At 46.5% G+C, this 15,176-nt stretch overlaps 1 protein-coding gene across 2 annotated transcripts in view; it reads left to right on the top strand.

Annotated features, from left to right (window-relative positions):
• MAP2K7 (mitogen-activated protein kinase kinase 7) overlaps positions 1-15,176 on the top strand; it is a 178,911-nt gene that overhangs the window by 45,186 nt on the left and 118,549 nt on the right. The window contains exon 2 of one of the 2 annotated variants that reach the window (XM_085654284.1): positions 9,809-9,856. The exons of the other annotated variant lie outside the window; for it this stretch is intronic. Within the exon in view, the coding sequence (XP_085510410.1) occupies positions 9,809-9,856 (48 nt within the window). The remainder of the gene's footprint in view (positions 1-9,808; positions 9,857-15,176) is intronic. 2 annotated transcript variants of the gene reach the window in all.

Raw genomic sequence — 15,176 nt, 5'->3', positions numbered from 1 at the left:
GTGAGCACTGAGCTCTGCTTCAAAACAATGAAGTCACCATCTGGTGAAATTTCTAACCAGGTCGACGTCCTAGTATTGGGTGGGGCGAAACATGAATATGTTTTCGAGAGCACAACAGTCGTCTCCTCTGCTGTCTGCTTTAAGGTGCCATGCACTGCAGGCAAAGGTCTAATGGAAAAACCAGTAACCTTGTAATAATCAATCAGTCCTTCATGTAGCTACTGCCCGATAATAGTTGGAAACAAAATTGCAATCCATTGTACTGGTAATACAGCAGCAAGTAGTTTGGAGGCTGGTGGGCCCAATCAAAGAATCCTTGCAGCTTTTCAGCTCCAGATGTAGTGCTTAACTTGTGCCAATGTCTGCGGGTGGTGTGTTTAACATCAGTTGGACTCGGAGCAAGGAAGAGAGGCAGAGAATGGAGAAAAATGAATATATGGAAAGAGGGAGAAGCGGAGGTTATGTGAGATAAAGAGAAAGTAAGTGTTTTGCAGTGTAAGAAGTCTCAGGATGTGCCATCAAGACTATGTAGCCTTGGTATTCAGCAGCCCTTACATTGGAGTCCTAAAAACTTTGAACCCCAGTACTTATGTTTTTTTTTTAATGAACTGCTGCCCCAATGCACTGTAAAGCCAAAAATTTATATTTTTAAAGACTAATCTAAAGCAACCACTGAAATCTAATTAAACACTTTAAACCTTGGATTGCTGCACAGCTGAAAGCGTCTCTGGAGGTCTGGACATGCTGTGTTGGGTGGCCTTCAGCAACGGCACGATCGGCAGGCAGTGCATTCTGTTCACCTTGGATATCTATTTTCCATCCTTGTAACCAATATCTCGCCGTAGACTAAACAGAGAGCGTATGTACTCGCCACCGCGATCTAGCCTTCTGCGTCTACGTACAATCTTTCGCACCTGTTTTTTTTTCCTTCAGAGCATCTATTGTGGACTACTGTCTCATTTTATTGAACTTCCCAACAGCTGGACACGTATAAATGTGCAGTCTTTTCTACAGTGGAAAATCGAACATTCTGCTATTCTACCCATGGGATTACGTTTCATGAAACCAAGTTGAGCAAGGTCACTGATTTTAATAAGCCCTGAACAGTCTGATCTTGGCTTAACTGTAAATCACCCTCCTCAATGCCAGGTAATCTGTTCTGCCACAATAGCATACACATGCTATATGTTTTGGATGACATGTGAGCTGTTCAGTCCCCATAGGCCTCCCAATCACTTAACAATATTTGAACAGCCATTTCCTGGCAGTCACTCTTTTTCCGATGACTCAAACCATGGCTTCTGTGAAATTTCTGACCCGGAGAGCAGAGGCCGAGATGTGTAGATTTGGAAGCTTTTGGCTTGAGGGTACTTGCTTGATGTTTACAAATGGGGCTGCTTAAATGAATCGATTTATGTTCGGTCGGATGAGTGATTTATGAAGTCTGCATTTTGCATCTGATGGCTAACACTTTTGTGGTATGTATTTTTATATGGTGGCCCACAAGGGCGGGGACAGTATTTTCATAAGTGCTCCAAGAAACTGCCGTGCTTTTGTATGCCTGGGAGATGCCCGCAGCCCTTGACAAAGTGCTCCAGTGCACGAAACGCGTTGGGCAGGACATGAAATCATGGCGAGACAGTCCGCTGTTTCTTCAATAAAATTGTGGCTGAACTATACTTACCTGTGTGGACCTTCTTACAGCAGGCAACTTTGTTGAATTGTTTGTGTGTGTGTGTGTATATACATATATATATTCACTTAAAAAACCATAGGTTTCACACATGTTATAGTTAGCTGGACATTTCCCTCGTAAAAAAACAATGAAATTCCCCCGTTATAGTTAGTGCAGGCCACTATAACTCACGCGACCGCAATCCTCTGCTGATGACGTCAGATATTACATCACTGTATTTAGACACCTATTTACCCATGTCTTCTTCCATTAATCTTTAGCTATACATATATTACAAATATTTATTTTTCAGAAAGACACATATTTAATCAGTGATGTAATATCTGACGTCATCAGCAGAGGATTGCGGTCGCGTTAGTTATAGTTGCCCGCACTAACTATTAACGGGGGAATTTCATTGGTTTTTTACGAGGGAAATGTCCAGCTAACTATAACATGTGTGAAACCTATGGTTTTTTAAGTGAATTTGCAAGGTTTTTTAAATGCTAATTCCTAACTATAACGTGTGTGAAACCTATGGTTTTTTAAGTGAATTTGTACAGTTTTTTAAATGATAAGTTATGTATTTATTAATATTTTTTTTTTTTCAGGTTCTTCACCGTGCGCGCACCGAGCACCCACGATGCGTTGTCAGTGCCGTGCGCGCACAGTGCGCGCAACCCGCGCTTTTTCGAAAAAAAATAAATGTTTTTTTCATCCTTGGGGGTCCTTCAGTGACCCCCTTGACAAACGCTAGGGGGTCAGGAACTGTCCACCCTGCCCCCTTTTCACATTCTCCACCTTTGTTTTTCACTGTCTCAGACTGCGAGAGACAAAATGGCGGCCGACACTTCCTGATTTCGACCGACTGGAATGTTTACTGTCATGTAACCACCAATCAGAATTACGCTCGCGCACGTCAGCGTGCACGTACGGTATGCTTACCGTACACGCACGGTGCGCGCCTATAGATATATATGTACTTTTCACTGAAATTTTCTCAGGAACTACTGAACAGATTGACTCCAGATATTCAAAAGGTACATCCCTGACCTGAGGACTTTCTCTTTGCCAAATTTCAAATAATTCTGTTCAGCCGTTCGGGCTGTACCTTGGACTAAAGGTCCCTATGGAAAAATGCATGGGGAAAACGCGTTTTGGGACCCCCCTTTTTTCTCGGCCCCCACTTGACTAATCACCCCGAGACTTTCAGGGTAGGAGCGGAGCGGAGCGCCCCACCTATTTTGAAAAATTCGCGAGGATTCGTCAACCGGCGCCAAAGTTATTCAAAATAGAATTTTCAGATTTCCTATGGAAACACGGTCCTAACTATAACTATCTACTGGCGACCGCCAGTAGATAATATATATAAAGTATTCCATAGTGAATTGCTGCAAGATTTTTTCGTTTAGGGAGAATCCTTCAGGTTTTCAGCAGCTATTCAGATCCTTTCATAATGCTGGAAAGTCTTTAGCGTGTATAAAGGTAAATGATTGTTAAAGGATGGTTCTTATTACGGATATATACAGTTGTATATCGGTAACACCACCCACTTACAGATTCCAAACACTTTTGTTTGAAGGAGGCACTCCAGGGATAATATTAAATTATTTATTTGTCGCGACTACCTCTAGTTTTTGCCAAGGCCTTCATTGTATGAAATATGTGTGTGTGTGTCTGTGTGTGTGTGTGTGTGTGTGTGTGTGTGTGTGTGTGTATATATATATATATATATATATATATATGTATATGTTACAGGGACGTTATAGTTGCGCTCCGATTTCACTCATACAAAATCAGTGAAATTTGGCAGTTATATTTATCTTAACTAACTATAACTTACGCAGTGCACTGCTTATTACCTCACATATTGCATCACTCATGACTTGGTCTGTGACATCACTGATGGCTTGGCGGGAGTAGTAAAGCTCCCACCAAGCCATAGCAAACAGCCATGTCCTGGGGGTGGGCACCCCTGGACATAGCAAGGGTGGTGGTCCCCAGGGTCATCTATGGCTCCCCTCCATTGCGGGTCACAGCCTGAGAAGGTGGTGGTCCCTGAGGCTGCGAGGAGCAACGCAGCCCCCCCCTTTCACTGTTAGCATTTGCACCGGGAAGGGTGCCAGTCCCTGGTGCTTGGGGAGGCGCATGGCCCCCCTGCATTTGTTATATTTTGGGAGGGGGTGGGTCCCACATTAATACAAAATTTGCCCTGGGGAGGTGGCAGTCCCTGGGGCTTGAGGGTTCTTAGGAGGGGGGGGCCCCATGCTCCCCCTCCTACATATTTTGGACATGCCCCCGGGACCTGGCCCACCCGGGGGCTGATTAGAAATGATGTGCAGAAGGCCGCGCTTCCTTTTTAAAAAAAAATGTTGGCAAGATTTGCGGATCCATCACTACTCCCACTGACTTAGGGCCCCAAAAATTCATAATTTTGTTTTTGTTTTGAGGACTCCCTGTGGGACCCCCCTGCAAGAGGCCTATAGGGTGACCTTTGACCCTGTTCACCAGGCAGGTCGCTCCCCTCACCGCCACGCAGCCCCCTGTGTGACCTGCATTTCGATCGCTGCCGCTCGTGTTAGCCTCTGCCTTGGCGATACTCCTGTTGTCTCTGTGCCTCTCATCTCCCCTTTTGCCTTCTGTGCCCTGACTGACTGTCTCCCTTTTGCCTTCTGTGTCCTGAGTGTTTGTGTCCTTTTGCGCCCTGATTATCTGTACCACTTTTTTGCTTTCGGTACCCTTGATTGTGTGCCCCTTCCTCGCCGCCCGTTTCCCGCCGCTGCGTCCCGGCGGCCCCGCCCCCTTGTCACCCATTGGCCTCCCCGCTCCCACCTCCCAGCTGCTCCTCCCTCCCTCTCCCACTCATATGGAGGCCGCGCAGCGGTAGAGAGAGCGACCTTTGACCCTGTTCACCAGGCAGGTCGCTCCCCTCACCGCCACGCAGCCCCCTGTGTGACCTGCATTTCGATCGCTGCCGCTCGTGTTAGCCTCTGCCTTGGCGATACTCCTGTTGTCTCTGTGCCTCTCATCGCCCCTTTTGCCTTCTGTGTCCTGAGTGTTTGTGTCCTTTTGCCTTTTGTGCCCTGATTATCTGTACCACTCTTTTGCTTTCTGTACCCTTGATTGTGTGCCCCTTCCTCGCCGCCCATTTCCCGCCGCTGCGTCCCGGCGGCCCCGCCCCCTTGTCACCCATTGGCCTCCCCGCTCCCACCTCCCAGCTGCTCCTCCCTCCCTCTCCCACTCATATGGAGGCCGCGCAGCGGGCGCACCGCTGGCGCGCCTAAGGCAAGCCCGTCTGCGCCCATCCGCGCCTGGCCCGCGCCCAGCGCCAGACCCCCTGGCCCCCGCAGATGCCAGCCCACCCGCAAGTCCTACAACGCCGCCACTCTCATCGCACTCCACTTCGGCCGGATCCCCGGCTGCTGCAGAGCCACCCCAAGACGCACCCACGGACCATTCAGCTGCCATTCCTGCAAGTTCTTCTGCATCCGGACCTGTACCGCACCCGCCAAGCCGAGCACCAGCAGCAACCACCTGAAGTGCATCCTGCTCAACACCCGCTCCGTCCACAGACACGCCGTGGAACTCTGGAACCTGCTCGACACCACATCTCCAGACGTCGCCTTCCTCACGGAAACATGGATGAACGCCTCCTCAGCACCCGACATCGCCATCGCCATCCCGGACGGATACAAGATCACCCGGAGGGACCGCGTCAACCAGGCAGGAGGAGGCCTCGCCATCGTCCACAAGAACACCATCCGCATCACGACCAACTCCGACACCCTCACAGCTGCCGAACACCTTCACTTCCAGATACACACCGACCCCAAGACCACACTCGGTGGCACCCTCATCTACAGACCCCCAGGACCCCGCACTCAATTCAGCGAAGACATCGCAGACTTCATCAGCCCACACGCCCTCCCCTCCGCTGACTACATCCTCCTAGGGCACCTCAACTTCCACCTGGAGAACAACAACGACAACAACACCACCACCCTGCTGGACAACCTTGCCAACCTCGGACTCAAGCAACTGGTGAACTCTCCCACCCACTACGCCGGACACACGCTTGATCCAGTCTTCTCCTCCAGCAAGTACATCTCCTTCAGCCACGCCACCGTACTCCACTGGACAGACCACAGCTGCGTCCATTTCAGCTTCAGAAGAACCACGACTCCCCACCACCCGCAACAGGCTCCCCGCAGGAACTGGAACAAGATCACCACCGACCAGCTCACCACATCACTGAGCCAGAACCCTCCTGCCAGCTCAATGGACCCCAACCAAGCAGTCAACAACCTCACACAGTGGATCACCAACTGCGCTGACGTCCTCGCACCTCTGAAAAACCACCCCAGCAGGCCCGGCAGCAAGAAAGCCTCCTGGTTCAACGACTACCTCAAAAACTCCAAAAAGAACTGCCGTACCCTCGAGAAAGCCTGGCGAAAAAACCCGACTACAGACAACATGACCGCCCTCAAGCACGCCTCCCACAAACACCACCAGCTGATCCACACCACCAAGAGGACAGCATTCAAGGAACGACTAGACAACAACGCACACAACAGCAAGGAACTCTTCAGCATCGTCAAAGAGCTCTCCAACCCCACCGCCGGAAACAACGACATCACTCCCTCACAAGACCTCTGCGACTCCCTCGCCTCCTTCTTTCACCGCAAGATCGCCGATATACACAACAGCTTCGGCGCACAGACCACGCACCCAACCACCGAACCGACGACCCCCACCACCACCCTCCGCGCCTGGACCCCGGTCAGCACCGAAGACACCATCCACGCGATGAACACCATCCACTTCGGATCACCAACCAACCCATGCCCCCACCAAGTCTTCAACAAGGCCGACTCAGTCATCGCGCCCCAACTCCGGGACATCATCAACTGCTCCTTCAACACTGCCACCTTCCCGGAGAGCTGGAAGCACGCCGAGCTCAGCGCCCTCCTGAAGAAGCCATCAGCAGACCCCTCCGACCTCAAGAACTACCGCCCCATCTCGCTCCTGCCTTTTCCTGCCAAAGTCATCGAGAAGACCGTCAACAGACAGCTTGCCGCCTTCCTCGAGACAAACGGATCCCTCGACCACTCGCAGTCCGGCTTCCGAGCCAACCACAACACAGAGACCGCCCTCATCACAGCCACTGACGACATCCGAGCCCACCTCGACAACGGGGAAACAGCGGCCCTCATCCTCCTAGACCTCTTCGCAGCGTTCAACACTGTCTGCCACCGCACCCTAGTACAGCGCCTCAGCAACATCGGAATCCAAGAGAGGGCTCTCGATTGGATCATCTCGTTCCTCGCCGGAAGAACCCAGAGAGTCCGCCTCCCCCGTTCAGATCCGAGGCCACCGAAGTCATCTGCGGCGTCCCGCAAGGATCATCACTCAGCCCCACCCTCTTCAACGTCTACATGAGCCCCCTCGCAGCCATCGCACGCCAACACAACCTCAACATCATCTCCTACGCAGACGACACTCAGCTGATCCTCTCCCTCACCAACGACCCAGCCACCGCCAGAACCAACCTACACGAAGGGATGAAAGACGTAGCCGAGTGGATGATGAACAGCCGCCTGAAACTGAACTCAGACAAGACGGAAGTCCTCATCCTGGGATCATCACCCTCCGCCTGGGACGACTCCTGGTGGCCCCCCGCCCTGGGCAGCGCACCCAAACCTACGGACCACGCACGCAACCTGGGCTTCATCCTGGACTCCTCCCTCTCGATGAAAAGACTCCAACGCATCCAGAACGCCTCCGCACGACTCATCCTTGACATCCCCCGACACAGCCACATCTCCGGTCACCTGAGAGACCTGCACTGGCTCCCCGTCAGCAAGAGAATCACGTCCTGACTCCTCACCCACGCACACAAGGCCCTCCACGACCTGGGCCCCAGATACCTCAACAACCGCCTGACCTTCTACAGTCCCACACGCCACCTACGATCGACCAGCCACGCCCTCGCCACCGTTCCACGCATCCGAAGAGCCACCATGGGAGGAAGATCCTTCTCCTACCTGGCAGCCAAGACTTTGAACTCCCTCCCCATCCACCTCCGCCTGACTCAAGAGCACCTCTCCTTCAGGAAGCAACTCAAGACCTGGCTGTTCAAGCAGTAGCGGACCCCCCTCCCCCTAGCGCCTTGAGACCCTCCGGGTGAGTAGCGCGCTTTATAAATGTCTTGATTGATTGATTGATTGATAGGGTCAGGGTGTTTCTACCCTGCGCCCCTTTTTTATTTATTTTTATTTATTGTTTGTTTTGGGATCCGGTTCAAGCCGAGTTCCAAGATTTCTGCCAACACTTCTCGTTTGAAGTGTTGGCTGCCAATCGTATCTCAGCACGAGATCGGAAGGGGTCACGGTTCATTCGCGCCTCTAGATATAGAACTCGTAATTTCTTACACTTTCTCTGCAACTACTAAACAGATTTACACCATTTAACAAAAAGGTGCTTTCTGGACCAACAGCTACCTTTCTGCCATATTTGGTGTACTTCCGTGTACTTCCTTTCAGCAGTTCGGGTTGTAGCTGTGTTTGAATTTTCTATGAAAATTAACATGGGGAAAATGCGTTTTGGAACCCTCCACCCTTTTTTTTTTTATCACCCCATGCTTGACGGATCACCATGAAATTTTCAAGACCGCAGCTGAAGTTGGTGTCAAATTAGTTTTGAAAATTGCAAAGATTCGTCAAACATGCCATAGTTCTTGGCAAATGAAAAAACGCTCTTCCTAAGGACGCTACATCCTAACTATAACTACCTACTGACGACCGCCAGTAGGTGATATCTCACACACAAACACACACTGAAATCGAAGTTATGGTTTGTTTTGTGGAGGAGGAGTACATTTTGTTATGACTTTTGTTTAACCACCTCCCAAAATAATTGAAGGTATGATTTGTGATACAAAACCTAGATAATGTTGAAATTCACCAATAAAAGTGAGCTTCCTTCTTCCCACCACTCTTCATACTCCTCTTATGCCCTTACACTGATTGCTAACCGTTACTGAGGCTAGAGCTTACGTTTATGGTAGTCAACATACTGTTAGTGCCTTTACTAGGCCCTGATTTAAACATGCCTCTCCCAAGTGGCAACTAGGCACGGCCTTTGGCCATGTCCAGCATAATGTGGGGACAAGGACTGACATTCAGCCAGATCATGCACTTCAGCTGAATATTCCAGCTTCCCTATGTGCTACCTTGATGTAATTGATGTCCTTTTTGATGCAGTCACATAATGTGAATTGTCATTCGCAGTATAGGGTAATGAGGGAGCGGATAATTAAGGTAGCATTGCTTATTAGAACTTGTCAACTTCAAGGAATTCATAGCTTTAGTTGTGCACCGTCGATTCAACAAAATGTAACTTTTTTTTAACAAATGTTTTGCTGTCCTGAGTGACGAACCATGGCTTCTTTTTTCAGCATTTTTCAATTACATTTTTACCATTTCTAAAGATGTACTTTTGCTTCCCGTGATTACACCTCCAGACCCTACTGTGCAAGGCCTTTGATAGTGTGTAGTAACTCTAGTTGCAGGTCATACCCTTCTGCAATTCAGTGTGCCTACTCAACTTGTCCGCAATACTCATCGCGCTCAGCCGTTGTTGGTCTTTGCAGCACCTTTGGCTATTGACCTAGGCCTTTGTGCCACATCTCACACACACTGTTTCCCAGAGGGGACAATCCCCTGCTCTCCCTCTCTTTGGATACAGAGTCTGTTTTGCACGATCTTAAGCTGTGCAGAGTGACCTTGGCTGTGTCCCCAGGACCTCTTTTGTACACCACTGCCATTGCTTGTTAAAGGAACGGCATGAATGGAAAGCTAAGCGGTGAAAATGTGTGGCATCCTAGAGTTGGCATAAAAGTAGATATTGTAAACTTACATTACGGACCCAGTTTCGAGTGGGGGGAAAAAATGACTGTCCAAGAGTGCGACCTCCTCCTCGCCACACCATCACTGCCAGTGGGCCTCATTCTCATCGCTTGCAAGCCCTGTATCTGCATACAAGTTTAATTCTTTTCCTTTTTGGTTTGTTTTGAAGAAGCAGATTTCTTTGTGTGATTTATCCTGTCTTTTTGTTTCTGTTCCCCCAATCCAGTTATTGTGGTCACTCTAAGCCCAGCCCCCGCTCCATCCCTGCGAGCAGGTACCAGAACTTTTTATCATTGCTGCTTGATGTCTCCTGCTTTACTGAAGGCTGCTATCTCACATCTCCATGTGCCATGTGTTCCTCCTGCACCCAATTTCCCCCCCCCCCACCCCCGTGTCCTCTCTCCCGCTCTGCTTCATTCTCTTTTAATTTTGTCCAGTTCCAGGTAACATGTAGAACGTGTATCCCCGGAAGAGGAGGATAATTTTCTTTCATCCATCTTGGCCCCCTTAAACAAGTAGCTTTTAATTTATCTTAGAAAAAAATTCTCTATCCTCAGGATCTCCTGTTTTCTGTTTACTTCTTGTACTGCAGCATGTCCTGATTGACCTCTTTTACTACCTTCTGCTTTACATCGCCTTCCTCACTATATCATGCTTTACGTGGCCTTACTCCGCATCTCCTACTTCAGTTCATCTGCTTTATCTGGCCTTTTCCACAAGACCTTTTTTTTTTTTACATCATTCCTTTCTTATCATTTTTCTTTAACTCTCATTCCTTAGCATCTCCTCTTTCTTTGCCTTTCCCTCTTTAGTTTCTCTTGCCTTGCTACGCTGTCCCCAGCATCACTTAATCTACCTCTTCTGCTTCACTGGCTCCAGCTAAACCCTTCTTTCTTTAGCATTGTCTTCTTTGCTTTTACATTTCTGCTTACCTTCCACTTCCTAGCTTTACTACTCCTTTTTGATTTCTCTCACGTTAATTCTCTTTCACTAATTACTGCTCTCTTTTGACATTATTTCTATACCTCTAGTCCCAAGGTTCCCCTGCCTTACCCGTTCTTTCCCACTAGCTGCTTTTTTACCTTGCCTTCCTCTGCATCTCCTCCCTCAGTATTGCAAATTCTTCTGTCTGAGCGTTTCGTGCCTTACCACTCCTTCCTCAAGATCACCTGCTTTGCCTCTACATCGCCTTTTGCTTTTCTCACTCATTTCAGTTTTTTCTTTCCTCCTTCATCTTCTGCTCTTTCTCTGTGTTATGAGCGTCTTCCAATTTATCTCTCCTTTCTCATCTCACTTAAACTTTCTTTCTAATCTCCAGCGTTCTTTTTCTCCCTCGCTTCTGTTTTATCTTTCCCTGCTTACTAGAACATGCTTTATATCTTCTTCCTATGAATTGCTTATTTTTCCTTTCCTCCACAGAAACTTCTGCATTATTCTTGCTTTATTCAAATCACACTATTTACCTCTGCTCGCATCCTCAGCATCTCCTGCTCCCCATCTGTGCTTTGTCTCTTTTCTCAGCATCTTCAGCTTTCTCTAATTGGACATCTACTTTTCCTTTCTCCAACAGCTTTTTTTTAGCTCTCGTTCTACTCTCTCATTTTAGTATCCTCTGATCTCTACTCTGCAGATTTTATCTTTCCTATGTATGTTGCTTTCTCTTTGTGTTTCATCGCACTGGTCTTAACTCTTCCCCTCCATGCTGTTCCTCAGTTCTTTTGCATTCCCTACTTTCTCCATCTTCTCGCTAAGCAATTTCTGCTCAGAGTGCTTTTCCTTTTACCTGTTCAACTGCTCACACATTCTTTCTCTTCCCTGTCTGAACAACTCGTCAACAGTTTCTGCTGTCTTTGATTTCTTGTGTTCTGTATCTCTCACCTCTACACTAGATGCTGTCTTTACCTAAGTCTTACATGCCCCTTCCTCGGTCCTCTGCACTCCTGGTGTTGCCACCTGTCCTTAGTTGGTGGCTTTTTCTAGTTGTCTATTTTGCCTTCATATCTTATACAGTCACTGCTCCTGTTTTTAATCCACATCTGCCTTAATTCCCATCGGAAGTGTATACAGCTTCACAGTAGTTCCTGTTGCTTTCTGCCCCGCATCCAAGTATATATTACTGCCATCTCCTGTTTACAGTTACAAAGTACATCTGCACTCCCTCTAGGCAAGGGAAATTAAAATCTTACCTGCTACCACATATGCCATGATTGTGGCATCAGTAAAAGGCTTGTTCAGATGAAGGAGACTGGCACCTGACCTAGTCAAAAGAATTCTGATTGCCAGGGAAACACATTTGTGAATCCCGAGTCCCACTGACCTCCATGTTGGGCCTGTGTGAGAATATCTGTGGCACGAGAAGGAGTTCTGTGGGCGCGAGATGCTCTCGCAACCTCACAGCCTTGATTTAAGCTCTCTGATGTTTAGAAGCCCCTTGCTGTCATGACGCTGTGTGCCCAACTAATAGGGCAGTACCAGTCAACTAATTGAAAAAGGTTGTTTACACTATTATCAACTGTAGGTGAGGAAGACGTGCAACAGTTTGAAATTTGAAACACACTATAAAATGACCGACTTTTAACCCAGCCTCTTGCCATATTGATGGATACCAGGAATTTCTCCCATAAAAGGTATATTGCCTGCCTTTAACAAGGAAGGCTTGGCAGGTTCTCATCGGCTGAGCTTGAACTTCAGTTGCCCCATTTACTGTGAATTTAACTTCCCTTCAAGTACTGTGACAGTGCCTTTACTCTGACTTCATTTACTCAGCTGCATCATCATTTTCTCCAGAGCAGCAGGAAAATAACTTTTAAGGTAGTTTTAGTTTAGTGTTACTAAATTACTGGTAAATAATTTGTATTGATGTACTTCATATTAATGTAGGGCTATGGTTAATATCACTGTAATTTGTTGAAAAACAAATAAAGAACGGGTTAGGTTAGAATAACTTTAAATATTTGTTTTGTTGCAATTAATTTGAAATAAGTCGGGGATCTCTACGGTTAGGTTAATTTTAACATTTAATAAAATTAGATTGCAATAAATGTGTACACCTGAAACAAAGGGTTAGAATAATGTTTATAATTTTCATTTAGTTAAGAATTCATGTAATAAAATGTACTTTGTGTTCATTTGATTAGATGGAGTTTATTTTTCTACTGGGGTAAGTTTTGAGTTTAAGTAAGGGTAGTTGGACTCTTTCGGATTACAGTAAGGGTTTGCTTTAATTGAAGTGCATAAATTAGGAATTGGTTTACCTTTAGTATTAGTGTATTATAATAAAGCTAATCTAAATTAGTGTAACGTAATTTAGAGTTCAATAAGTTTTACAAAAAATGTATTGTTGTTTTTATTAATAAAACAAAGTTTAATTCAGTTTACTTGTGGCATAAGCATTACTGTTATTGAAATCTAATATATTTGAAAACAAGGTTAAGCCATTTATTAGTATTATGAGACAGTTAGGGAACCACATGAAGGTAGGAAAACCCTGACAGATTTGGACAGAATATTGTTGTGGTTGAGATTCCTCTAGCAGTGTTTTTTGGTATCTTTGTACAATAAGGCCTGCTCAGACCCCTTACAATAATGAGCGCCTCTCTTAACCACTCATGTTCTTCAGTATCCTGTACCTCTCCGTATTCCTCTCTTGTGCGCCCCTTCCCGCTCCCATCCTCCTGTATGTGTGTGCCTCATTCTTTCATTCCCTTTATTTTTTTCTGTCTTTCAATTTTTCACTCCCTAGTTCTAGCAGTATTTGCTTTTCACTATTCCCCCTCACCTGTATGCAATCTTGCTCTATCCTTGTCATCCTCTGTTTATTCCTTCCATTTTCTATTCCTTACTCTTTTGGCTACTTCTTCCTTTTCCATTCTATTTGTCATTTCCCCTTCCTCCTATCCCTGTTTGAGAGCATTTCCCTTCTCTGTCACTCTTCAGTTCTCTCTTCTGCAACCCTCCCTCCCTTCCACTTTTTATTTTCGGAACTTGTGTGGAACCTGTTCCTCCCCTTGTCTCATTTCGCACTCCCTATGATTTGCCCATCTATCTTGGCCTCCGGTTGTTTTCGCTCCCTGTTTCTCCTTTGTGATAACATCTAACTTACGGTGTACTTATTTTCTGCTCTGCTTGCATACTCATCATAAGCGCTAATCTTGTGAGTCCCTGGAGCCCCTTAAAAAACATCACCTTGCAGCATGTTTTTCTTCGATGGGAGATCTGGCAAGGCGACTGGCTAGTGGATGCATGGATGTGTTCTAGTTTAGCATGCAGCTTTGGCATGGAGGCGAAGGCGCATGATCTTTATTCCAGGAACTGGAACCTGAACAGCCAGTGAAGAAAAGAAGCAGCCTGGCCTGGGAGAAATGTATTAAATCTATTGCTTGACTTCATATGTGGCCTGCTGTACCCATCACACCTCCTTATTTCCCTGAACTTCGTTGTCCAACTTCTCCATGGTTCATTTACGCGTCTGTGCAAAAACTGTGAAGTGTATGTTTTTTCATCAAATAATTTCCATCTGCTCTGTGCTGATGGACGTAGACCACTATTCCTTACTCTGATTATGTTGATGCTTCTTAAGCATCCCTTGAAATTGAGGTCAGCAGCTGGTGGGAGACACTGGGTTGGGGTGGGGGCATGGGACATGGGACGGGTTGGTGAGGAGCTGCAGACCATTTGAGCAGAGGCATCACAACATGGAAGGCGTTTGCTTAATAATGAAAGGGTAACTGTTGAACGTGCATGGATATAAAATGCCTTCACTTTCAGCGTTGCATAGGCAACAGTGTAATATTCCTGTTTAGGAGGATGTGGTTTGACAAATATATTAATGCAACAGTTACTACCTAGTACCCTCTGCTCCTCACATATTGTCACATTTGAGCATGCTGGTTTGCAAGTTGCCTGCTTATTTCTCCTTCAAATCGTAACTCTTTTATGGATTACAACAGTAGAACTTTGCAAGCTGTGTTTGTACCAACCTTTTAATTTGTAATTGAGACTATATATATATATATATATATATATATATATATATATATATATATATATATATATATATATATATATATATATATATATATATATATATATATTCAAGGGCGGTTGGTTTCGGCCGAAACGCGTCATGGCGACAAGGTGAAAGCACAATAAAATCACTGGAAAAGAATTGGGTCTGCACTTGCCTTCTTCAAGCGGAAAGGGAATTGACAGGCAAGCGTGTATATGTATATATATCCTGACCTGTGTTCTCGTGCAGCACACTTGAACGTCGCCGTTCCCTTTCCTCTTTCGATGGCGGTCCGCGACGAGGAGGCGAGCCTCGTAAATAAAACCAGAAAGCTGTTTTCCATGCACTGACAGCAATCGCGGACAGCAGTAAACTTTCAGCAGTTTAATTTATTTTAGCAGAATTACAGCAACTCGACGCGTTTCGGGTACACCACCCTTGACCAAGGATGGTGTACCCGAAACGCGTCGAGTTGCTGTAATTCTGCCAAAATAAATTAAACTGCTGAAAGTTTACTGCTGTCCGCGATTGCTGTCACTGCATGGAAAACAGCTTTCTGGTTATATATATATATCTTAAGGAAAAT

The sequence above is a fragment of the Triturus cristatus genome, chromosome 4_1, assembly GCF_964204655.1.
Source record: "Triturus cristatus chromosome 4_1, aTriCri1.1, whole genome shotgun sequence".
Taxonomy (NCBI): Eukaryota; Metazoa; Chordata; class Amphibia; order Caudata; family Salamandridae; genus Triturus; species Triturus cristatus.
The sequence above is the reverse complement of the archived record's forward strand: the minus strand, read 5'-3'. Positions and strand labels throughout refer to the sequence as shown.